General features: G+C 37.2%; 1 protein-coding gene and 3 pseudogenes across 1 annotated transcript; 2 read left to right on the top strand and 2 right to left on the bottom strand.

Annotated features, from left to right (window-relative positions):
* Window positions 1–1,074: 1,074 nt before the first annotated feature.
* On the top strand, window positions 1,075–9,716 carry LOC113302687. The gene is made up of 10 exons (XM_026551628.1): window positions 1,075–1,237; window positions 7,177–7,205; window positions 7,405–7,489; window positions 7,590–7,799; window positions 8,142–8,267; window positions 8,376–8,433; window positions 8,523–8,596; window positions 8,772–8,860; window positions 8,956–9,028; window positions 9,292–9,716. Exons 1-9 carry the CDS (start codon window positions 1,148–1,150, stop codon window positions 9,023–9,025), a joined length of 831 nt encoding a protein of 276 aa, XP_026407413.1. The 5' UTR covers window positions 1,075–1,147; the 3' UTR covers window positions 9,026–9,028; window positions 9,292–9,716.
* Window positions 9,717–10,211: 495 nt separating this feature from the next.
* LOC113302686 lies at window positions 10,212–13,837 on the bottom strand (annotated as a pseudogene).
* Window positions 13,838–13,996: 159 nt separating this feature from the next.
* On the top strand, window positions 13,997–21,092 carry LOC113302684 (annotated as a pseudogene).
* LOC113302685 lies at window positions 20,891–21,980 on the bottom strand (annotated as a pseudogene).
* Between the last annotated feature and the right edge of the window lie 3,185 nt (window positions 21,981–25,165).

The raw sequence follows: 25,165 nt of genomic DNA, 5'->3' as shown, positions 1-25,165 counted from the left end.
CTTATTATTTTATTTCACAAATATGTTGAATTAATTTTTTTTATTATAATCATAATTGTCAAAATTAATAGTAGTTTTCTTTACGATTTCCGTAATTTTTTTCCTTATAAAAGATTTTATAAATTAATACTTATTATTTTATTCCATAAATATGTTGAGTTGATTTTTTTATTTCAGTCATAAATATACGAAATTTATATAGTATTTTTATTATTTTCTGGATTTTTTTATAATAACTACATGAAATTACAAAAGATTAATATCATAATCTTTTTGTCATATCTATACTTTTTTTCTTTTTTTTTTCCTTACAAAAGATTTTAAAAATATATATATCATTAATTTATCCATAAATACGTTGAATTGATTTCTTATTTTATTTTATTCATAAGCGTAAGAATTAATATACTATTTTTTATATTTTTTGGATTTTCTATAATAAATATATGAAATTATAAAAGATTCAAAAAATGTAAATTATATTATTTTATTTAATAAATATGTTGAATTGATTTTTTTTTATTTTAATCATAAATTTCCGAAATTAATATAGTAGTTTTCTTTATTTTCTGGATTTTCACAATAAATGCACGAAATTAATATAACAATTTTTCTAAATAATGAGGGTCATCCATCGCGTGTGTCCCAACAATCCACCCAATCTACACTGCAAATTGTCAGATCAATGCACCATATCTAACGAAATTTCATCTGATAACACGAATGGTTTCTCAATTAGTTAATGAGAACGCGAGGTTACGCTCATCAACCAATAGAAGAGAGGGTAAACTCCACCAATGCTACTTTTATTCTGGTGTGAGGGATGGTATTGGGTTTTTAGGTTGTTGATATTGTTGTTTGTACTCATTGTGTACGTATGAGGGATGCTCCACCAATCACTTTAAGATCTTTCCAATGAGATCTATCACCGGACGGTACAGATGAAACACGTTTTAAAGATGTAGGGTTTTAAGATGAAGAAGTACATGACTAACATAATAAAGAGATACACTGAAACAATTTCTACAGAAAATTTGTAAGATGGAAACAGGAATAATAAAGAATTTATTTAGACATCGAAAATCGAAAAGAAGAAGAAAATACTACAGAAAGAGAAAGCTGAAGAGATTTTGATTTGTACAGAGAGATGGGAAGACCGATCGGAATCGGTTTTCTCCTTGTTCTCTCTCTATTCTTCTTCACTCTATTGATTTCAACAGGAAAATCTTCTTCTCAGGTATTTTCCGAACCAAATATCACTTGTTTTGGATCTCTACAGCTTCATTTTTCTTGTTTTGACCTAGAAATTTGTAAATTATGAACCTGGCAAAGTGAATTACGGTTTGCTTAAGGTTACTGAGGATTCTGTTTCATCACCTATATTGAAATATAGATTTCTCGAACTCATGTTATTGGCACAAACAGTAGACAAGTAGGTAGGATACAACTAGTAACCACTGCTACTTATAAGTTTTGACCTACTTGTGAATGTGCGGAAGCAAATTTCAAGCGACAATGTAGTGAATTGGAAGAAATTGTGGTAAAATTGGATGAAGCTCCAGTCTTACTCGTTGCATTGGGCACACTTTTTTGTCACTGATATTGATGAAGTTAGGCTAGCAACATAGGGCATAAACTAACAATACACAGAAAATAGAAGAATAGAACGATAGAATTTCAACAAGACGGTGATAAATTGAGTCTAGGGATAGCAGCCAAATTACTCATTGATAATCTAACGATTATTTTCATATAAAATCAATAATAAAGTCTGCCTCCCACAGAAGTCCTAATAACCTATTTATACTAGCAAAGGAAACCTAAACAGAGAAAACCCTACACTAACGGACGCAAACACCCTTTCTTGAGAGATAATCTAGCAAACATATTCCTAAATAGAGAAACTCTAAAGTGACACATTATGCCCCTGCATCAACCACCCCAGGTTGAAGAAATCTCAGCTCCGATGAGATGCTTTATGATTTTATGCATACATCTTTGATGTCTTTTCTACCTCCCCCCGATCAAACACGAACCTATAGCTGACAATGACATATCCTGAAACGCATTAAGCAAGAAATGTTTTCTGTATCATAGGATATTCCTGCTACTTTCCCACGGTCGAACACGAAACCCAAATCCTCATTTCTGATTATTGACTTGGGTATGCCAGTACCAAGAATTAATTTCATCATTAAGTCTTTAAATTCAGAGCTCACTAATCTCTGGTCACCATCTACTCTTTGGGAAGAGAGACCGCCAAATCTTGCTTCGACTTTCCTCGATCAAAAACAAAACCCATAGCCTTGGAGATCCTAAACGACAATGAACAAGAAATGTTATCTGATGTATCATGGCATATTCCCACAGCTTTCCCACGATCAAATACGAAATCAGAACCTTCATTTCCGATTCCAGTTGCAATATCATCAATTCCAGAATTGCATATTGATATTCAGAACATGCTAATTTTTGGTCCACGCGAGTCTTCGAATCACGTCTAGCAAGCAACGAAGTTCTTCCAGGTTTTCCTTGTAATCTTATATGCCATCTATTGGCATGTGCTGCTACTGTATACATCCCACAAATCGTATTAATAATCTCATCCAAAACAGTTACTTGACCTAGCTTGTCATCTTTGCTGGTCACCAGTACTTCCTCCACACAGCAACCTCTTTGAATGACTTTTGAAGATTTACTAGCTAGGACAGAGATATACCCTGCTGTTGACGCCAAACAAGTGACCATTATGTTTTGTACTCCACCTTCAACTTCGATCAGAATGATGCCTTTGGTAATAAGATAATCCAGTTTGACGTATCTAAGCAAAGCATGATATCGAAATTGTTCCATTTGAATCAGCTGACTTGTATGATTAGAAAGTAGCTCATTTTTAAGCTTCTTTAGTAATCGCTTCTCATTGTATAGGTTCTGGAGACGAACAACTTGGTTGTTATTCATTTTCGAGCAATCCTTGCCCCTTAACATGTAATCTAAACATAACTCTGCTAGAATCCAATTGGAAGTTTTTCGAGAACAGTCCTTAATCCCTTCTCGATCTTGATCAACAAATTTCTGTGTAGCAAACGAAAGCACGCACCCTAATATAGATAGAGCCACAACAAGCACCTTGATAGCTGAATTTGCATAATAGCACGTGCACCAATAAACTGACATCATCCAAGAGATCAGTTTCTCAAGAACACAACTAAAGGACTTAGGCTCGCCATTTCTGTCAAATCCTTTTTCCAACAACAGACTTTGCTTACCAACAATTTCAACGTGTCGGCAGCAATAACACCATTGTCGAGAGCATATGAGTAATTCCAATCAGTAACGGATTCAGCACTTGATGCTCCTTCTGGTTGTGATGGCAACTCCTCAACTAGTTGCAGATTAAACCCCTTTGAATGCACCATATAGGGAGACTCCTTGTGAGAGTTAGATACCACAGTACTTTTTCCATCTCAACTCCAAGTGTTTCCAGTAGATATACTTCCATAACGTTTCTACCAGTCTTGGATAAAATCTGTCGGATTTTACTCATGTGATTTTCTGCATATCCTTCATCACGATGGATAATCTTTGCCCATCTCATACTTGTTGCAGGCCATTGCATACAAAGTTCTTCTATTCGAATATTAGTATTGGGATCTGCTGCACTTGTACTTGAATAGTACATACTATTCAGATTTTTAAATAACTTTTCATCTATGGATTTTCTACCAGTGCTTGAGCTAATTATGACTGTAATAGGCAGTCCCAAGCTGGTTCGATTCTCCTTGGCTAACATCAAATTGATTGCCACCAGTTCCATCTTCTTACTGGGTAGGTAATGGGGATGAACAACTCTGTTGTTATTCACTCTCAAGCGCTCCTCGGCCGTTAACATGTAATCTAGATGTGAGTCTTCTAGAGTCCAATTAGAAGACTCATAAGAGTTGTTCTCATAATATTCCGTATACCTTATTCCAATCTCAAAGAAAACATCTAACACATTCTTCATTACCTCAATGGTCAGATCTCTTAGAACAATTGAGAATATTTCCTCTGCCACCCTTTTCTTCTTGTTGCTGATTGCGTACACCTTGTGATGGGTATGTCTTATGTCATCAGCATAAGCTTCTCCGTGCTTGCCAATTTGCTGGTCCAAAGAGAGTGCTACCGAATCAGCGTCATGTTGCGGATGATATTTGTACGCAGCATTACATAGCTTATCAATAACAGTGCACCCCTGAATCTCACTTACAGGCACCGACTGATAGCAAGTCATTACACAGTCACTTGAGTAATGCATGTTCCTTACAAGAGAATCTTCAATCAATGTATTCTTCCCAACTTTCGATAAAATTCGACCACGAAATCTACTTTTGTGGTTTTCTCCACATATTTCCTTATGACGACAGAAATAGTTTTCTAAAACTACTGCCATAGCATCCCTCCTGCTGTTAGAAAATCTGACCAAGAAGTTCGCTGGTATCATTCTCTCTACAAATTTCTTCATGACTAAATTCTTCCTTGTAACAATCTGATCTCAACTTAAGACTGTCTACTTCATATAAAGCTTGACTACTGTAATCAGAACGACATTGATTTACTGGAATACTTACAAACCTTGTGTCTTCCCTGACAAAAGCATCAACACCAGCAGATGTAAGAACAATCTCTTCCTCAACTTCTGGGTAGCTGTCTTCCAGATCAATACTCGCATAAGTAAGCAAAACTTTGTCTTCAACTTCTGGATAACTATCGTAGACTGGTGGTAAGTCCCAATCCACAACAACTCCATCTTCTTCACTCTCACACAATGAGAATGGTGTTTTCTCACGAACCACAACAAGTTCGTCTTCACTCTCACACACTTAGAATGGTGTTTCCTCACGAACTACAAGTTCGTCTTCACCCCCACTTGCAGAGAATGGTGTTTCCTCATGGAAAGCAGGTCTATGAAAAAGATTTTCATAGACTACTGCATCTTCATGTTGATATACTTTAGAAACTCCTTCCGGTGAATCTAAAGGTTTGCGTCGGCCTTCCGGTATCCCCATAAGGGCTTCCGCACGTCTCTGTTGCTCTAGTCTTTCCAACTGTCGCAACAAGTTGTCAACTATAACTCTAATCTCTTTAGACTCTGCTTCAGAAGTTTGAGTACCTCTTCCACCACCACCTCTAACTCTTCCTGCCATTATAGCTACCTAGGGTTTGTGGGTTTTGTTCTAAGGCGAGCAACATAGGGCATAAACTAACAATAGACAGAAAATAGAAGAATAGAACGATAGAAATTCAACAAGACGGTGATAAATTGAGTCTAGGGCTAGCAGCCAAATTACTCATTGATAATCTAACGATTATTTTCATATAAAATCAATAATAAAGTCTGCCTCCTAAAGAAGTCCTAATAACCTATTTATACTAGCAAAGGAAACCTAAACAGAGAAAACCCTACACTAACGGACACAAACGCCCTTTCTTGAGAGATAATTTAGCAAACATATTCCTAAATAGAGAAACTCTAAAGTGACACATTATGCCCCTGCATCAGATATGAGCCACTTTTAGTCACCCCAAGAGGGCCTCCTACGGTCCTACCTCGGCTATTTACCATTTGTGCATCATTTTTAGAAGTTTATTTTTCTTTCAACTCAAAAAAATTAAAAAATAGGATGTTGAAGAAAGCTACATAAAGAGATTATGTTTCTTTGTTAGGCTGAGGTTGTACTTGTTGTCTTCTGGACGCATGATCTTTGAAGCTCATATAGGATATTCGTCTTTTGAAACTCTCCCGTTGATATTCTCTTTTGTTTGAAAAATGTTGTGTATAAATATATATAAGGATCAGAGTTTTGTTGTAAAAGTAGAGAACAATAGTAGATGAGAGGACCAGATGAAATATATGGTTGCAATTTTCTAGCATACAGATCCGGCAATCTTTAGAGTATAGGATATTTTGGTCTAAGTTGCTAGAAACCACAAATATTATAGGCAGAAGGTAGAAATGAACACACCACTATCGTTTTTCAATGAAGAGTAGTTATTGAAAACTTACCACGATTATAGGCAGAAAGTAGAAATGAGCGCACCACTATCATTTTTCAATGAAGGGTAGTTATAGAAAACTTACCACGAATTAGCAATTATACTGATTATTCTTGAATCTCAAAATATCCAAAATCCTCTTTAACGCCTTTCACCTTTTCGTCTGATTATTCTTGAACCAGTAGCTTTTAACGATCGTTGACATGCTAACTTTACTTGTATTTGTAGTATTTTACCATGATCTAGGATATTGGATAAAAATATGGCAAGCTAATTGCATGCTCTAATAGCGTGGATATGTCTATTTTGCTTAGTAAGCTTTAATTGAGTATTTTGAGCAATCAATTGTTGGTAAAAGCTTACAATGTTGGGTATGAATTCAGATTATATGGGTTACTGTTTTGCAGATTCTAGGATCAAAAGTTGTATTACCATGCTTACTATTGAGGTTATCAAAATTTACCAAGTACATACAATAGTAAATTGTGATTTCGTTTCCAGTAAGAAATTTAAAGGTGGTGAGCCACCTCATCCAGTTAGAGAGAAGGAAAGTCTAAGCTGTTTAGTTATAAGTGCAACTATAGAGGAAATTGTTGTGAACTGCGGATTAGGACCCGGTATTACCTCATAGATTTTTAGAACTCATTAGGAACTTAGGATCCTTATCTGACTTTCAAAATTACTGAATATCACCGAGCTGCATTACGACATGTTTAGTTAGAAAGTCAGAAGTAGCGTTTTAACATTGAATGGTGTTGGTGATAACATTCTAGTTACACAAACAAGTTGGAGAAACAGGCAGGTAGCATATAAGATGTGGGAAAAGCTTCTTTGGTTTACCCTGTGTTATATCTCTTTCTATTCGTTTGGCCTGCTCTGTTTGGGAGCTATTTGTAGGTCTGATTGTTTTTTATCTTTTTGGTTGCTGTCTCTTTCTATGTTTATGGAATAAATTTGACCTATTGCAGAAAAGAAAAACAAACAAATACATACTGATAATTTCGTACACAGTAGCAGTACTTTAGTATACTGTTCCTTACTTTAGATCTTCGGTAACAGTATCTTCTGTCTTCGTTTACAGCTTCTAGTTTCCGTACTCTGGTGTTAATCGTATTTTTATCTTCGGTGTGCTTATTTCAGGAGTTTGAAGAAGGTGCTGCTGCTGCAAGGTAACATCCTCCGTACTTGGATATGAACCTTCCTAGAAATTTCTGACATTCAGAGATAAGTTACAAAAACATTTGCTGGTTTATCTAACACCACATATATAACAACTGAGAAACTTTACGGGAAACTCCATGTCAGCAGAATTTTGCCTTGGGCAGCTGCATCTGTTCTGCAATAACTGTACGCTGTTATAATTTTCAGAACTCTTGCTGAAGAAGATGAGCATGCTCATAAAGTGCACTGTTCCAGAGAACGGAGTAGGGCAGCCTGGAAAATTATTGATGAGGTATCAGCAAAATATCTGATTGGAGAAACTAGCCTTTTCAAAATACTTATTTTCTGTTCTGTCGATTTCCATTAATAAATGCTCTACCTGATCGGTGTAGTATTTGATGCCGTTTGTGGAGCAAGAGCAGTATCAAATTTCAACTAGATGTAGGCTTCATCCTGATAATGACCTGTTTAGAGATCAGGAGCAGCACAAGATTCACATGGATATAAATGAATGGAAGTGCGGATATTGCAAGAAAAGTTTCCGTGCTGAGAAGTTTATTGACCAGCATTTTGAGAACAGACACTACAATTTGCTGAATGTTGTATGTGCACTCTGCTTCTATCTTTCACTTCCCACTGTTTTCATATTTTACGTCATCTTTGATGTCTCCATTTCGAAATAGCATTCAAAACAGTGTTCATATATGAGATACCTTAGATGGATTTACAATTAAAATAAGAGATGAAGATTGGCATTTTAGCCAAACTTGTCTGCGAGGTGAAGAACAGTTCAGTCATGCTTTAATTTACTTGTGGATTGCTAATAGTGCAGGCTAATCTTGTTTAAAAGAACAGAAAAATGGATTTGACTTGATATATTGTCATCATATAAATACTGGACATTTGAGCTTTGTTGACTAACAAGAAACTGTTGCTTGATCCAGAGCCATAGCAAGTGCTTGGCAGATTTATGCGGGGCTCTACATTGTGATCATGTAATGGAGTTCAAACAGAGTAAAAAGACTAAATGCAACCCTGCAGCTGCTTCAAGAAATCAACATCTTTGTGAGGTTGCTTCTGAATTATAATTACTAGATCCCATGTGCTATAATTTTTTTTTTTTTTGGCACATATGTGCTATAAAGTTATATCTCTTATATCCTGTTGTTTTGATGCAGAGCCTTGCCAATAACTGTTTTCCCACAAATGCAGGTCCTTCAGCCAGCCGTCTTCATGGTATTGTTTTACCTAATATCCATCATTTATAACAATAAAATGTAAATTATCCTTATATATGGTAACTTTTGATGATATTGTGTTGGCAGAATTGTTTTTACGCCAATTCTGTGATGCCCATACCTGCACTGGAGGGGTGAAACCTTTTGCCAGAGGGCGCAAAGTAAGTTTAACTACATGTACTTCAATTCTTGGGTGCACCTTAACTGGTGTTGTTTGAATATGCAATTGGGTTTTGGTTTTGCCATTCTCTAGTAATATTCTCTAGCAATGTTCTTGGCTTTTAAAATTGGTTCTTAGTCGTTAATTGTGCACCCCATTATACTTGATTTTTGCAGAAGAGTGCAGGCATATTTTACATAGCCCTTTCGATATTGACTTTGATGCTGCTGCCTTTGTTTTACGTTATTGTCTATCTGTATCATAGGTATCCGTCTCCACCATTTACTTTTGTCAGTCAAAATTTGGTTCATTCCGTACCTTTGGTTGGTCATTGACATTCGTGCTTGATAAAAATTACAGGGAAATGAAAACGGGTATTCAAGACCTGAACCGTATCTCAAAAATTAAGCAGAAGACAAAGCCTTCTTAGTTGGTTGGTTTTTTTTTATCTATTTCTATTTAACTAATTTAACCTTGTAGAACAGCATTGTCCCTTCTGATTCCTCTTGTACATCTGCTTAAGACACTAACCTGGATAAATATAGATTTCAGAATTTTTAGCTGGAGATTTTTGTACACCTTTCTTTGTTCTTTGAAATTAAAAATTTGTAGGAAAATATGAAATTTAAAGTGCCTCTTGAAGGGAAAACCTGGTACATCATGCTCATTAACAAAGGAAGAATTTGTCTGATGCAGGTAAAATTTTGGAACCAGTGACATCTGCACGAGAAGAATTATGTTTTGGAGGCTATGGAGGATTGCGATATCACAAGCTAGTGTCAAGCTTGAAAATTGCTTGTTTGGGGCTGAAAAAGCATTTTAATTCTTTCTAAGCACTGGTCTTTCATTTGAAAGATAGGCTTCAAAATGTATCTCTGTAAAATCAAATATCAAAATTCAGTTGAGTCGGTTCCTTGACTTCAGCAGAATCAAGAAGAATCCCAAAGATGTATACTAACACTGAACAATGATGTTTCAAATCTCCATCACTTGTAATAGAGTTTACTTTTAGAAGCTTAAATGTGAAATGAAGATGCACTGAACTGTATTTGAATATATTTGAATAAACAGTTCACAAGTTCCTCAATTGTATCGTCTTCTAATTACTGAAGATTTAAGGTCAAGTTCCTGTTAGCAAGTCTTGTACTATTGAAGCATTTTTGTAGATCAACTATGTGAGATTCATTTGAATAATGCCGAGCTGAGGAAAAGAAAGTGGACCCAATTATGGTGCATGAAATGTACTTCAAATGTGTAACACTTTGTATGGATGCTCTCTCATTGTAAGCTCTAGCTAACGCTATCATGAGGCCTTTACATTATTGATTTAACCTTTTATGCGAGTCTCCACTCTCCACATGAAATTATAAATGATAGAAAGACTTGTTCTTTCTAATGGTCCTCTTGTTACTCCTCTGTGGGGTAAATTCTCCATGGCAATCAAGGCACTGCTACAGACGACAAGCACCTATATCCATCACGAGGAAGTTCATATTGTACGTGGAAGCCTCCAGAGAAACATTGTTTTAAACTCGATATACATCAACGGTTTGTAATGTAGCAAGGTGGATCTCTTGTGGCCTGTACAAGACTGGTCTACAACTTAAGGGCACGAATATCCAAAAAATGTGGAAATACTGTATACATTTATATATCCCATTTATATCTCTTTAATAATCCTACAGGAACTTACACAGTTTTGATTCGTACCTTCTCACAAAACTCTCACAAAACTAATCTTAAAACATTCTCTGATTTGAAAATCTTAAGGTTACAAAATTGTAAGCTGTTACATGAGATGCATTAAGCTATTACACGAGATATTTGACCATGTAAGGACCTTCAAGTTCGTAGCCCAACTTTCTGTAGTAGTGGCGGGTTCCAACACCAGAAATTACTCCCATTTTTGTTGATCTGTGCTCCCTCCCGGGAAATTCGCTCAGCCTCTTCCATCAATAGAGTCCCATAACCCTACATGAATAAAAAAAATGCATATTAAATTTCAAGAGTGATTATAGAAACAATTAGCACTGGGAATCAGTATCAAGTATTAACTACATACGTCTGAGTAAAACTTTGAGGTAACAGATCCTGAGAGTAACAACTCTGGTTCTTACGCACGGTCTGTCATGTTCAATGTTCAAAGTGGATCTCAAATTACTACAAGTTTCGACATAAAAGTCTACAATACCTGGTGCTGCAGCTTATCTGAATCCCGCCCATGCACTGGAACTGCAGTTCCATAAACATGAAGTTCACGGACAACTGAACACCTCCCAGTGAGTTCTGGGCATGTAACGTTCTGACCACATTTACGCAAGCGCAGCAACCCAACAAGAATGTCCTGTGTCCACAAGTACAAACTAAGTAATTAACTAATTAATTTTACTATTCAGTATTCAAAACGTGGCTCGTTCTAGATGGATAAGACCTGAAAACAAAAAATCAGGAAAGTAATGAGATTAGGAGGGCCTTTGTTATGTACCTGCCGTGTATCTTCATATGAAAGGAAGGTTTCCCAACCCCCGTTAGCAGTGTAATCCCTTCGAACGAGCTCTACTTCATCTGGCCTTATTTTGTGATGAATGTCCTGAAAAGAATTTCCACCACGGTGTAAGATATCAAATAATCGAAATCTTTTCAAGCTGTAAATAACTCAAAGATAGTAGCCGTATGAGCTACCTGAATTCCAGCTTCCCGTGTTCTAACATCACGGCATTTCAGGCCCAGGTCATCCATTCGAGCCAAAGCCAACTCCCGTAGGTTTCCCTTCTCGACTCCAGAAGTGACCAAAGGCATAGGGATGTCTCTCTGAACTCTATAAACACGTGTCCATGGAGGTACCATTGATAGGATTCTTGCAATTATGTCGACGAGTCTCTCTGGTGGGTAATTTCTATACCTGCAATTGAAGTGATTTTTGACAGATAAATGTTAATCGTACAAACACTACAATTGTGTTGGTACATCAAAATGTGGTGCGGTTTTGGCAGCTCAAGTAACATGACTTAGTCTGTGGTTATCTAAAACTGAAACTTGCAAAACTGAAACTTAGGAAGGAAATTGTACCTGCCCGTTTTCCAAAGTTCATAAAGTCCAGTTCCACGGATTACAAGTGTAGGGTATATTTTAAGACCATCCGCTCTAAAAGATGGGCTCTCAAAAAAATCACGGAAACTTTCCATATCCCTCTCAACACCGACATTTGGAAGATCAGGCATCATATGAGCAACAACCTAGAGCAACAATGCAGCAGCAAAATAAATTAAAAAAAAAAACACAAGTAAGATTACCATACTCAAAAGGTAAGACATGATTGGCAAGTAAAGTTACAAACCTTAAACCCAGCATCTTTTGCTAAGCAAAAACAATCGGCTACGGCGGCTACAGTGTGACCTCTATTAGTATCACGAGCGACATCCTCATAGGTGCTTTGAACTCCTATCTCGAGTCGTGTACAACCATAAATAAGCATTTGTCGTAGATGAGGTCCAAGGCAATAATCCGGCCTCCTGTTAATAAAAGATAAAAAAGCATAAGCTGATTGATGTTGAAGTTCGGCAGAACATATCCACTAGGTCATTCATGGAGTGAAAATGAAGTAGGTCAGTCCCAGCAACTGGAGAAGGGAATCCAGAATGCATGTATCACATCCGTATGGTACAGGAGAAGGGAAGATGCAAAGTTCAAAAAAATCCAAAATAGACAAGATTTGTTCAACTTCAAAAGTGACTTACGTTTCAATAGTCATGCCGATACACTTCACTGCACTATGCTCAGAGTAAGAGACAGACTCCTCAACATTAGCAGAAGTTTGTCCTGATAGTGCATCATGAAGATTTCTTATAAAATAGTCCCGGTAATCAGCTGGCAGTGACATGAAAGTACCACCCATTAAGATGAATTCAATCTGCAAAATGTCCAATACTTATATCAGTTCATTCCTTAAAAATATATTCTGCCTTCCAGACTAACTGTGAACACTCATAGAGCCAAGCATAGCCAAACCTTATCAGCACTGTGGCCAAGTCGCTTCAGCTGATCAATTCTACCTCTAGCTTGAACGTATGGGTTGTATCTGAAACAGCGAAACAAACAACAATCAGAAACTATCAACAGAAAGATAACCCAACACAGCACAAGGAGTCCTTTTATCTCTTTAAAAATAAATGTAACACAGAAATATACACATTGATTCAACTCTTACAAATCAAAACAGTCATCAACTGAAACACTCCCAATCCCAATCAAGTCAAACAACTGAATAAGCCCTTTTCCGTACAACCTTAAATTACAATCATCAATATATAACTCAAATCAACACATTCTTTCAGTGCCATACCCTAAACCAAACGCAACTTCATTTTCTCTTCTACCTAAAACACATCAAAGTACATGTAAACAGCACTGTGTACTCATAAACTAGATGTGATCTTGGTGTTATATATATATAGGGTTTATTAGGTGAGTTAATTGGGTCATGATCAGAGAATCCTATACTAAGGAGAAACCAAGTCTGAACGAGGCAGCTAATGGTGAATTCTAACTTTTCTACTCATACCAATCAAAAACCTCAAATTAATACCAACCCAACAAAAATTAACCTAAAACCCATGACCAAAAATACATAAAAACCTAATCTCTTCGACTCAAAACAATCAATTCATCTAAAAAAAATGACAAAACCAACAAAATTAATCCAGAAACAACAAAGAGGGGGTTTTGGAAATTTTACCTGGCACGAATAGCTCTCATACTCGTAGGTTCATACCCAGTATAAGATTGAGTACTATACTCAAAATCAGAATCAGGACCACCAGGACAATAAACACAAATATTCCCTGTAGTAGCAATATGTGGACATCTATGAGGTTTAGACATAACAGCAACAACAGCAATACCAGAAGCTGTACGTACTGGTTTAGCTTTTAATCTTGGTAATAATGATTCACGTTCTGATTCTGGTAACGCTGCTATCATTTCAACAAGTTTTGGTGCTCTTGACAATCCATATTTTCTACACGCTGCTGATTTTAATGAATTTAGGTCTACATTTTCACCTCTTTTTGATTTCTCAATCATTCCATTTACAATTTCTGTTATTGCTTTAACTCTTGCTTCTTCTTCGGTTAACCCATGTCCTTCGTATCCTCCTTTGCCTGGTCGCGGATTCTTCTTACCTTCCACAGTCGCCATAACTCAGAAACTAGAGACGGAGTACGGAGAGAGTATTCTGCAAATTTCGAGATTCTTTGCCGACTCCTCCTTAGAAGTATTGGGTATGCAGTTGATATTTCCACCCCACGGATTCTACTAGACCCGCCCAAACCCGTCCATAAAAAATTAAAACCCAAGTTTGTTTTTATTTTCCGTTTCTTCTGTTTTTTGCTTGAAGATTTTGTCTCAGGAGGAAAAATGGAGGAGAAAACTGAACGAAGAAGAAAAGCAGAAACTGAAATACTTGAAAAAGTTAGGGTCACGATTTCTTCCATTAATGAATCAAAGCACGTTGATGAAGTTATCGTCGCTCTTCATTCTATAGCTGTTCTTCTTTTTCCAATTGATTCATCTCTTCTTGCTGGTTAGTCATCAAATATTCTACTGCTTTGAACTTCTTTTTTCTAGTTCTAGGGTCTTAGGAAATACTGATTAAGTACTTATTTTGAATTGCAGGAAGCATTGGTAACCGTTTCAGAGATAAGGTTAGTGAATTTCTTTCTGATTCTAGTACTAGCACTGAGATTGTCATAGTTTGATGCTTAATTAAGCTTACTTTATGACAAATTGCGCTTTCTCTCTAGGTTATTGAGGTTGGAGCTTCTTATCCTACGGGGAATGATGAATTGAAGGACGCTTTTTATCATGGAGCTGCATTTCCCTCCTTAGCTAGGGTTTTGATACACAGTGAGTTCCTTAATTACATTTTTAATTGCCTAATTTGGTGATCCCCATGGAATATGGATGAACTGAAGAATACATTGATGCAAACAACCTTTTGATACCTTTTATCAGTAAATTTAGTTCATCTTTGAGTTTATAGTAATCTTTGCTGTATAATTCACGAGTTCAGTTCTCATTCTGACCATTTGAGAAATTGTGAGACCAAAATGTCTGTTTGGAATAAATATAGAACAGACGTAAAACAGTTCATTTACAAAACTTAAACTAGTCAAGTACTTTGAGGTCTTCTTGGTCAGATTGGTAGATGATATTGTGTAAGAAGTTCAATCAGTGAACTAGTGCATATCTCTTAGTTGTGGACGCGGGTCGGTCAGCGAGAGTTTATCACTTAAGGTTTTCCGAGAAGTGTAGAGAGAGAGAGAGAGAGAAACGGATGCACATATATGCTACACTGGTATTTGTTTGTGCTAAATAGTACTCCATGATGCACTAGTTGTCTGTGTAACTGTATTTTTTCACGTAACAACGGTCTTTTTTGTGTGCGTTTTGTGGCTGAGTCTGGATTTTTTAGATAAATGCAAAATTCATTAAGCAAACATGCATGGAGAAGGTGTTCTTCTGCAAATATTCCACCCGCAGACAATGCCACACTCCTCAAAGAGGATCATAAGCCACTACAAAATTGAAAATCCCAAAGCCATGGCTAATTGGAAATCCACCATCCCCACCAAAATCGTAGATCAGCAAGCTTACCACCACCACCACCACCACCCCCCCCCCCCCCCCCCCCCCCCCCACCCCCCCACCCCCCACCCCTCTTACTAATTGCAGGCTTAGTTTCCCCTCCCATTACTACATTATCCACTAAGTTTAATTGCTACTATTTATGCAGATCTTTCTGCGAATTGGCTGGCCTGTTTCCCGATTTCCGCAAGGAACATAGTTTATGATTCCTTCTTTGTTAATGGACCCCCAGTTGAGGTTTTTCAAGCCGTGGTTCCTGGCTTATTGCAGAACAAAAATGAAGATACTGACTTCAATACCGTTTGCTCAAACGCAGAAAGGTACATACTATAAATAACCTAACTCTCCTTGTTACGCAGATAATTGTTTGAACTCGTGATAAACTATAAATTGCTGCTCTATGTGATTTTGCGTAAGTATTATCGATATGCTACTCATAAAGATTGTCGCATCTGATGCGCGAAGTTTGGTCTACAACATTTTATCCTGCACAAGTGAATGATTTTTAACGTTCTTTTTTTTAGTATTCTATATACTGCGTCAAAGCACCATCTATATAGAGTTGCATTTAATCACTATTTTTCTGTGTGACATGATTGCAGGATACTGGTACTGTGTTTGCTTGAAAGGCGTGGAGTACTACAAATGGCTAGAGAATTTGGTCATGCTCTCAGATCTGAAGGATTTTCCGGTGAGCGCCGGCCAGATATATGTAGAGTTGCGCAGTTAATTGCATCTATTCCTGATAAAGCACATCTCAATTCCCGAGGTCCACTTTCTTCACAGTATCCTCAAATGCTAATCAACATAGAAAACTGCCCAAGTCTTATCACATTTATGAATATGACAATCTGCTTGATGGCATATTAACCCTTCAAATTTGTTGGGTTTTGCCATTGATTAAAGGCATCTAACAATCCATCCTTTTTGATGTTATCCTTCACAGAACATTTTTAGCTTTTTCTTCAAACAGGTTGCGATTCAACTTCTTGATGGAATAGAAGAGAGAGGACATGAAATTTCTTACAAATCATATGGTTTGGGTAGCAATGTCGTCGACGGCACTTTCCTATTTGTCGGGGAAACATTTGCTCGCATTTCCCGACGTGGTTCTACAGGTACTTAACTTTTCATGTTTTCTTAGCTAGGATACGAAGGTAGTGGAGAAATTACTTCTCATTGTAGTTTTCAACATGTAGGCTAGTTTTAACATTAGGTAGATAGGTTTCAGTTCCAAACTTCGGTATCGTTCTGGCCCTGCCTAGAAGAAACAGAACCCCTATAACCCAAACCAGTTGTAATTCATGAATATATAAGAGGTAGTGAGGTACATGAGGTTAAGCCACAAGTACCACCTCTCTCTTTGATTCTTGTGTTTCACTATTAATTTGGAAAAGGTTTTGTTAGGCGAAGAATCACTTGGCAGTTTGCACTTTCATCTGGAAATGGTTAGGTGAAGTATAATCTCGCAGTTAATGAATCATTCAATCAAAAAAGTTGATTCTTGATTGCTGTACCGACAGTGATCTTTTGACTCATATCTCCAGATATTTTGTTGGCTGAAATGACCCCTCGAATTCTTAATCATGTCCGGAGCTGCTTACAATCCAATGACAACTTTGTTGATCTCCATTTGGTGGTGTCAAAACACAAGTTACACTTCTGGCCGCAGATGATGGTGGCGATAAGAGACCCCTATGCCACTGAAAAATTGTCAGAGCAGTTATTGCGTATGTTGGCTGCTGAACGTTCAAGCGACATTGAATCTTATTGGGTTCTCTGGATTTTGTTCCATCAAGCTTTTGAGAACCAACCATCTATAAGGTTAGTCAAGTTGTTTTCTGAGTATTCCTTCATTTCAGTAGATAAATGGTTTAAGAATATGTGATCATCAGTTGGCCAACCTTTTTCTCTTAGATACAGTGTGTATTCATTTTGGTGAGTTTTTTTTTCATTAAGTTTTGATTTTATATGTTTTTGTTTCTTTGATTTGTTTGATTGGGTGTTATGATTATTATTTTCTAAACTGTTTACCTTTCCTAGTAAAAAAGATATTTTGTTTGTGCCATATATCCTCTCAATTTATTTTGATATTTCGTTTTGATTATGTATCTACATCCCTTCATTGTTAGATATATGATATCCAATTCAGCCTGTATGAATATCCATATTTGAAGGGTATTTTCCTGTCTTAGACCTCTCTCTGTTTTTCCTGGTAAATTTAGATGTTTGTAGTGTCTCTGTGTGTGATGGCATCAATAAATATGAATCCTTATGGAAAAGCATAAGCATCATTCTGTGAATTTTCTGTCAGATTGTTGCATGCAATCTGGTATTTTGGTATTTCTATTTTGTGTCTCCTCTCCCTCCTGTAGCTCTTCCAATGGAGTGTCCAGCATGTACACATAGTACTTACACTGTGTGATTTTTCTCTCACTTCATTTGCTCAGGTCTCTTTTTATCGACAAGTTTTTACTTTGGAAAGTTTTTCCTGCCTGTTGCCTGAGATGGATTCTTCAGTTTGCCGTTCTTAAGTGCCCACCGTGTTCTGTTGGGCTGACAAGGGGTGAGAATACTCAAGGACTTACAGAGCGGGTGCAGTGCCTTGTTAGAGTATGGTCCAAGCGTGAGTTTGTACAAACAACTTCAGTGGAGCAGCAAGCTTGTATCCTTTTACTTGTATAAATATATCATCCATCCAAACATCTTCAGATTGGTAGGTGCTTTACTCTTTTTTTTGTTCTTGTTTTTAAACTTCTTTTATAAGAAGAGGCCTACTACCTACAAGCTCAGGTAGCTAGGCGAAGGAAGAAAGAAAAATCCCCCACCCGCCAGACCTCTTGATACAACCACCAAGTGTCTTTGCGACTCAACTGTTGGATACCTACTATAGGTGCTTTACTTAAACCTAGCCGCAGCATCTATAACTGCATGACTACTGTGTCAATGCATTACGTTTCATTTTCCCATATTATGTGTCTCCTTCATGGAAGTAACAGATATAACTGCGGCAGTAGGCCTTTCCTTGGAAAAGATGTCTAGAGAAGAACTGGAATTAACGAAGGATGTGATGCAGTCTATACTTGAAGGAGTTAGCTGTAAAATTCCTTCCACTATAAAATCTGTATTGCATCTTGTTTGAGTGTGATTATTTTATATGTTGTACCTTATTCTCTATTGGTGGCAGGTAGGTTGGAGAGTCCAGTTACTTTAGTGCGAAAGATGGCTAGTTGTGTTGCTCTAGTGTTCTCCAAAGTGGTTGATCCAAAAAATCCTCTATACCTTGATGACAGTTGCAGCGGAGATACTATTGATTGGGAATTCGGGTTCGCCATAAAGGAAAAAGAATTTTCATCTTCCCTGAATAATTTGGACAAGGTCGAAGAAAAGGTAGAAATACCTTCTCTGTCTGATCCAGATAAGGCTGTCACTAATGTAGCACGTGTCAAAAGTCAAAATAGTGCAAAGATTACAAACAAGAAAATAGCAAGCATCAAGTTGATTGACCCAGATGAGATTATTGATCCAGCGGCACTAAACTTTGAACAAGCATCTGATGGAGAAGATGATGCAGATAACACAAGCAAGAATTCCGGAACTGCTAGTGACTCGTCTTTACAGCCATATGACATGTCAGATGATGATGTAGACTTAAAAAAACCCATCTCACAGCTTATTGACATAGTTGGAGCATTAAGTAAAACTGATGATCTGGATGGAGTAAGTTAATTTGGCAGTCATTGATGATCTAACTTCTATGATATACGTATACTGGCATATTGGTTGCCACTTGCCATAGAAGTTCCGAGGAAATTTTATTTGAAACTCAAATGGTTGAAGAATCTTTATTTAATATTTCTCAACTGTAAATATGCTCTTCATTTCGCAGGTAGAAAGAGCTTTGGATGTTGCCGAAAAGCTAATAAGACCATCGCCTGATGAGCTTCAGCATATTTCAGGGGAGCTCGTCAGAGCATTTATGCGCGTTCGTTGCTCAGATTTAACTATTGAAGGAGAGGTAGAGTCAGCAGAAGGAAAGAGGCAAAAGGCGCTAGTTGCATTGCTTGTCATGAGTCCGTTAGAATCTTTGGGTGTCCTACACAAACAACTATACTCGCCTAACGTGGATGTCAGTCAACGTATTCTTGTACTTGATGTTATGACAGACGCAGCAGAGGAGCTCTCAAATGCTCGAAGCATGAGAAAAAAACATCCAGAATTCCCTAATATCAACCATTTCAGATACCCAGCCGTGGTACTTACCTAGTGACAGAGGACCTTCTGGAGCTGGTCTCTGGAAGGAGGTCCCAGAAACAGAAACTCCATTAAGCTGGTCATACCGTTATGAAAGAGAACTCCCATTGAAGCCTAGTCAGACCAAGGTTGGCAAATCACGCAGGTGGAGCCTCCGCTCAACACCGGAAAACCAGGTTGAGTGGTCAAAAAATAAATTTCCAGTACATGCGGCTGCTTTTATGCTCCCAGCAATGCAAGGCTTTGATAAGAGAAGGCATGGTGTTGACTTACTTGGTGGGGATTTTGTTGTCCTGGGCAAAATTATCTACATGCTTGGTGTTTGTATGAAATGCACAGCCATGCACCCCGAAGCTTCAGCATTGGCCCCTGCCCTCTTAGACATGTTGAGCTCTAGGTACTGAAGCACCGTGACTATGCTAGAATTTCATTGATGGATACTCAAAGTTTATTTAGATGTTTGATTTAGATTTTATGAAGTTTTTTATGTTGTCGAATGTTGTCACCTGCAGACAAGTGTCACACCACGCAGAAGCGTATGTCAGAAGATCTGTCCTCTTTGCAGCTTCATGCACAATGATTGCACTTCACCCCTCATCCATAGCATCAGCTTTGGTTGAAGGCAATACAGGAATTTGTCAAGGGCTTGAGTGGATACGCACGTGGTCCCTACACGTTGCAGAATCTGATACAGACACTGAGTGCTCAACTGTAAGAGTTTATTTAATCTCAGCTCATAATTAGATACACGTTTCCTGCACAATTGCTTTTCTGTTCTATTAAATTTCTTGCAGGACCTGGCATCATTTGCATAAGCTTTAGAAAACATAAAATTGCGGGTTCCATCTTTTCATCCTTTTACTATCTGCTGCAGTATATGTTCCAAAGCACACTGTGAATACATACTCCTGACAATATACAGTTTGCCGGCCCTTATTTGAACCTCTTACTAACCATCATATAGACAGTTTCACATTTTCTATGGGATTATTTTCCTACTAATATTATGTCAATTAGATGCCTCTCTTTACATGTTTCCTTATATATGCATCTTTCTACATGTTCAGATGGCAATGGGATGTCTCAAACTTCATGCTGAAATGGCACTACAAGCCTCTCGTGCTCTCGAGTCAACTGATTATACATTCAAGACGAGCGCCAGTATCTCATCAGATATAATGAAAGGCGTTATCAAACTGCCCACCTCTGGAATGCAGTTTTGATTGGGTAAATTTGCAGCCATTGCTGATCGTCATCTATTTACTCAAGGTTACAGCAAAGTATGGTTACGGCCAAGCAAACAAATGTAGCGGCCATACTTGTAGATTTCCACATATATATGAATATTTGTTTGAACAGAAATTTGTTTGTTGGGATCATACGCAGTGTAGGGGTGTTGAGCTTAGAAAAAAACAATACTTGCATTGAAAGAATTTCTTTTTTGCATTTTTTGGTATTACCACATCTATTCCTTGCTAAACCGAGGAACTTAGTTACATAAACAAGACACTATTGAACATTAATATCCAGTACTTGGTTGGAAGTACTGGCCTTAGGAATGGTTATATATAGAACTCCATCTTTCACTTCTGCCTTTATATTCTCATATTCCATTCTCTGGCAATGCGATTCTGCAGCTGTACTTTCCATAGCCATTTGCAGGCCAAGCTTCTTCAGCATCAGCTTCTCCTTGTTCAGTATCTTCTTTCTTTTTCGACACCTTTTCACCCTTCACTACCAGCATTTTCTCTTCCACCCAAACTTTAACATCACTCTTCGTCATACCAGGCATGTCAAATCTCAGCTTATAGCCGTTCTCGCCTTCTATTATATCCCAAGGTGTCCTTCCTCTGCTGTAACCACTATTACCATTTTCCCTTTGCAATGGTGCAGAACTGTAAGATGGGTCTTCCATGATTCTCTCCATTGTATCCATCATTTGTTGAACTGTTCTTGCTGTTGGATATCTATCCCATAACCCTGCAAAGCAAAATAAAAATTAGCTAATTCCCACTTACTATATATATATAGTCAAGCAAAACATTAACAGAACCCTTATCATCTGATCTCGAATGACTTACCTATAGGGGCTGTAACTCGTGCAATTCTCTTTGGTTGAGCAGGTTGAGGTTTGCTTTGTTTCTGCAAGTGGTCAAGGTTGCCTTGTCTTTCTCCACCTGTAATGGATTTGATCCTAACAGAGTTATTCCCTCCAGCCCCAACCGGTCTGAACCTAATAGAACTTGGTGATTTAGAAAACGAAGCATTTCTCTTACATGAGAAAGGAACAGAAACACTGATGAGGTTTGATACTGATGAAGTAGACATTATGCTATATTTTTCTAATACTTATCGAAGATTTTGCTAATGAATTGGTTTGGAGCTAGTTATTTACTTGATTGATGGAGCCTGGAGGCTAGACTTTACTGTGGTATTTAAGTCGATGGTTAGAGATTTCTGGAAGGATCTATGGAGAAGCTAGAATGGCTGGGAATCTTCGAAGTATGGAAGGTAAATTACAACAAAACAAGCTGTGATTTCTTTTCTAGACACTTCTGGAGAAAGATGAAGTTCTTTATTTCCACCCAAAATGGTGTCCAAGGAAATGAGCATTTTCTTTCTCCACCCAGACACTTCTGGAGGGAAAGTCTTTTTATTTCCACCCAAAATGGTGTCCAAGGAAATAAGCCTTTTCTTTCTCCACCCAGACATTTCTGGAGAGGAAGTTCAAATAGATTCCATAGAAGGTTCTCACTGGAGCTAAGATCCAAGAGGACTACCATACCCAAGTTGAAACAGAATTGGCATAAGATCTAAGAGGACTTCTATACCAAAAAAATCCGGACTTGATTATATCAAGAACTATGATAGAAATACTATTATATTATATCTCTTAAGTTATCCAATGATAATTGGTCTGAGGATATGAATCAACTTGAATACCTTTTAACCATTCATTTCAAAAATATCAGTACTACTACGAACGCTCTTTGCAATATTAGGAGAATAGACACCTGTAATACTAGGAGGACAATGATACTTTGTTGAGTCCCATTATTTTGCAGGAAGTAAGAGAGAGTATTAATCCGATATAATTTTGATATGCACCCGAACCAGATGGTTTCCTCCCAAGATTCCTTGAGACTGATGTTTTGAACATTGTTAACTCTTTTTTTGATTCAAATCACCTTCTCAAAGAAATGAATCATACTTTCCTCTCTCTTATTCCTAAGGTCAATAATCCTGTTACTCCAGCGGGCTTCAGACCAATCTATCAATGTGACACAAGTTATAAAATTATTTCTAATATTCTTGTTATTAGAATGAAACCATTGCTAGGAAATAGTCCATTTCAATCTGCTTATATTCCGAATATAAATATATAGAATAATGTGAGAATAGCCCATGAGCTAGTTCATTCTATGAAAAAGAAAAAGGATAAGGCAGGAATCATAGGTCTCAAACTTGACATGTCAAAAGTTTTTGACAGGGTTGAGTGGGCCTTCTTAATTGATTTCCTTAAGAGATTTGGTTTCTCTGATCATTGGTGGGAGCTCATTTTCCAATGTATCAGCACCACTAGCATATCTGTTTACTCAATGAATCTCCATGTAAAGTTTATAAGCCCACTCGTGACTTAAGAGAAGGAGATCCACTGTCCCTGTATCTTTTTATTATTACATGCATCAAATCTTTTTCTAGGTACCTCATGCATGCTGAGTCCAACCAAATCATCCATGGCATGAAAGTTACCAAAGATGCTCCGAGTATTAATCATCCTTTGTTTGTTGACAATTACCTCTTATTCACCAAGGCTAGTCATCCTGAAGCGAATAATCTCATGTCCATGATTAAATATTTTGTCTTATCTGAACAAAAAATATGAGAGTTTAAACTTTCTGAACAAGTAACAATAAATATGCAAATGTGAAATTATTTTAAATCTAAATACTCGGTTATTAAAAGAGATTTTATGAAATATACATGAGCAGAATCTCAAGAACTCATAGTTATGGTTGTTGTTTTTTTTGATCAAACATAGTTATGGGGTTAGATGTACTTGTTCCTGAGTTGTTTTGCTGTTCCATTCTTGTAGTGCTAGGATTTTCTAAGGCATTGGATGGTTGGACATGGATGTTGTGTGGGTTCATAGATGGTGCTTGATTAAGCTCAGAGTTTCTCATTCTTTTGTCGTTTCTTTGCTCATCATCTACCTCTTCAACTTCCATCCCCTCGTAGAAAGAATTATTTGGATCTCTCTCATCATTCCCTTGATAAAACTAAGCTTCTTCTCTCAAATAAGCATCATATTCATCATGTGACAGGCTATCCAGATATAAGAGATATGGAATGTGTGCACAAGTCTCATCAATGTGATCCACAACAAAGCATTTGTCACGTATATTTTTTGGTTGCAACTCCCATCGGTATTTAATCCATACATCATCTCCAGATATGGTTTTCCACCACCCTCCTCGATGCAATGGTTTTTTCAGATCCATTTTGATTATTGCTTTGACGGTATTTCCATATCTTGGCATGAAGTTCTTGATCTATGTAGAAATCTTCTTCCTCATGAATTCAATAGCTTCATGCACTACCACTGCATTCATTTTCTCCAACTTCAAGTATTTGAAATGCAACGTGAACTCTTGATGTGTAAAGATCCTTTAAAGAAATATTTGAGTAATATTTGTGGATAACAAAAAGAGCACCACCAATAACCCACGGTCCTTCTTTGATAACTTCTTTTTTTTTCTTCTCATTGCTCAGCTTCACCAACATAAGATTGTGACCCATAATCCTGATTTCTTTCTTCTTATACTTTTCCTCATAAAGAGTTGATTTCTCCTCTAATAACACTCATCTTTATTTTTCCTTTTGACCTAAGTTTTCCCAGCATCCCATGAGACCATTCCTCTACTGCTTGGTCAATGGTTTGAGAGGTTCCTACAGTTCTTCTATGATTTGCTGGTATTTCAAGAGCAGCATTTCTCAATTGCCTTGGGAGTTGATTGATCTTGTTTTCAGAGTTTGAAGACATTTTTCTAGAATTAGGGTTGACATATGGCTGCAGTTGTCTGTATCTCTCAAAAACAAAGTTTTGAAGGATTGAAGTTTGGGATATTGTAGCAGAGATTGATATATGTATACCAAGAATAAAGGATGGTATTTTTGATTGATTGTTTTAAAAGGAAAGATTTTATTTCGAGAAACATGAGTCGAATATGGTTGTTGCATGTAACTTAATAGGTGGTAATATTCCGGATACAAAACTGCGTCTGTTTAGGAGGCAATTTTTTTTTTTTGAAATTTGAATTTTTGAGCAGATCTGAGATGAGGTTTGTGATGTTGATGACGATTATATTGGACTTTCCCATGATGATGATGGATTATTTCTTGATGGTAACAATGTGTTTCTGGAAGATTATAATAGGTTTGAGTGAAGAGATTCTCTACTATTGATCTACATGTATGGACCATCATGCAAGTAATGATGGTGAGCACCACTGTCTGTAACACCACAATTTTATATTCAGAAGCATGCATCATTCTGAATCCCACCACTGGATACCCCACAAACTATAAGTCTAAGGCCTATTCCTATGCACATGCCAAAATCTGATATTTGGCATATATGCACCCACTATGGGTATGCCAAACTGCTAAA

This window comes from Papaver somniferum, chromosome 8 (assembly GCF_003573695.1).
Source record: "Papaver somniferum cultivar HN1 chromosome 8, ASM357369v1, whole genome shotgun sequence".
In the NCBI taxonomy this organism is placed as follows: Eukaryota; Viridiplantae; Streptophyta; class Magnoliopsida; order Ranunculales; family Papaveraceae; genus Papaver; species Papaver somniferum.
This window is presented reverse-complemented; position numbering and strand designations above follow the sequence as displayed.

Excerpts from the sequence above, each read along its gene's own strand:
- LOC113302687 (XM_026551628.1), top strand. The coding sequence starts at position 1,148 with ATGGGAAGACCGATCGGAATCGGTTTTCTCCTTGTTCTCTCTCTATTC. Across the intron at positions 1,238-7,176 it reads CAGGAAAATCTTCTTCTCAG|GAGTTTGAAGAAGGTGCTGC; the intron begins GTATTTTCCGAA and ends TGCTTATTTCAG. Across the intron at positions 8,434-8,522 it reads TTCAGCCAGCCGTCTTCATG|AATTGTTTTTACGCCAATTC; the intron begins GTATTGTTTTAC and ends TTGTGTTGGCAG.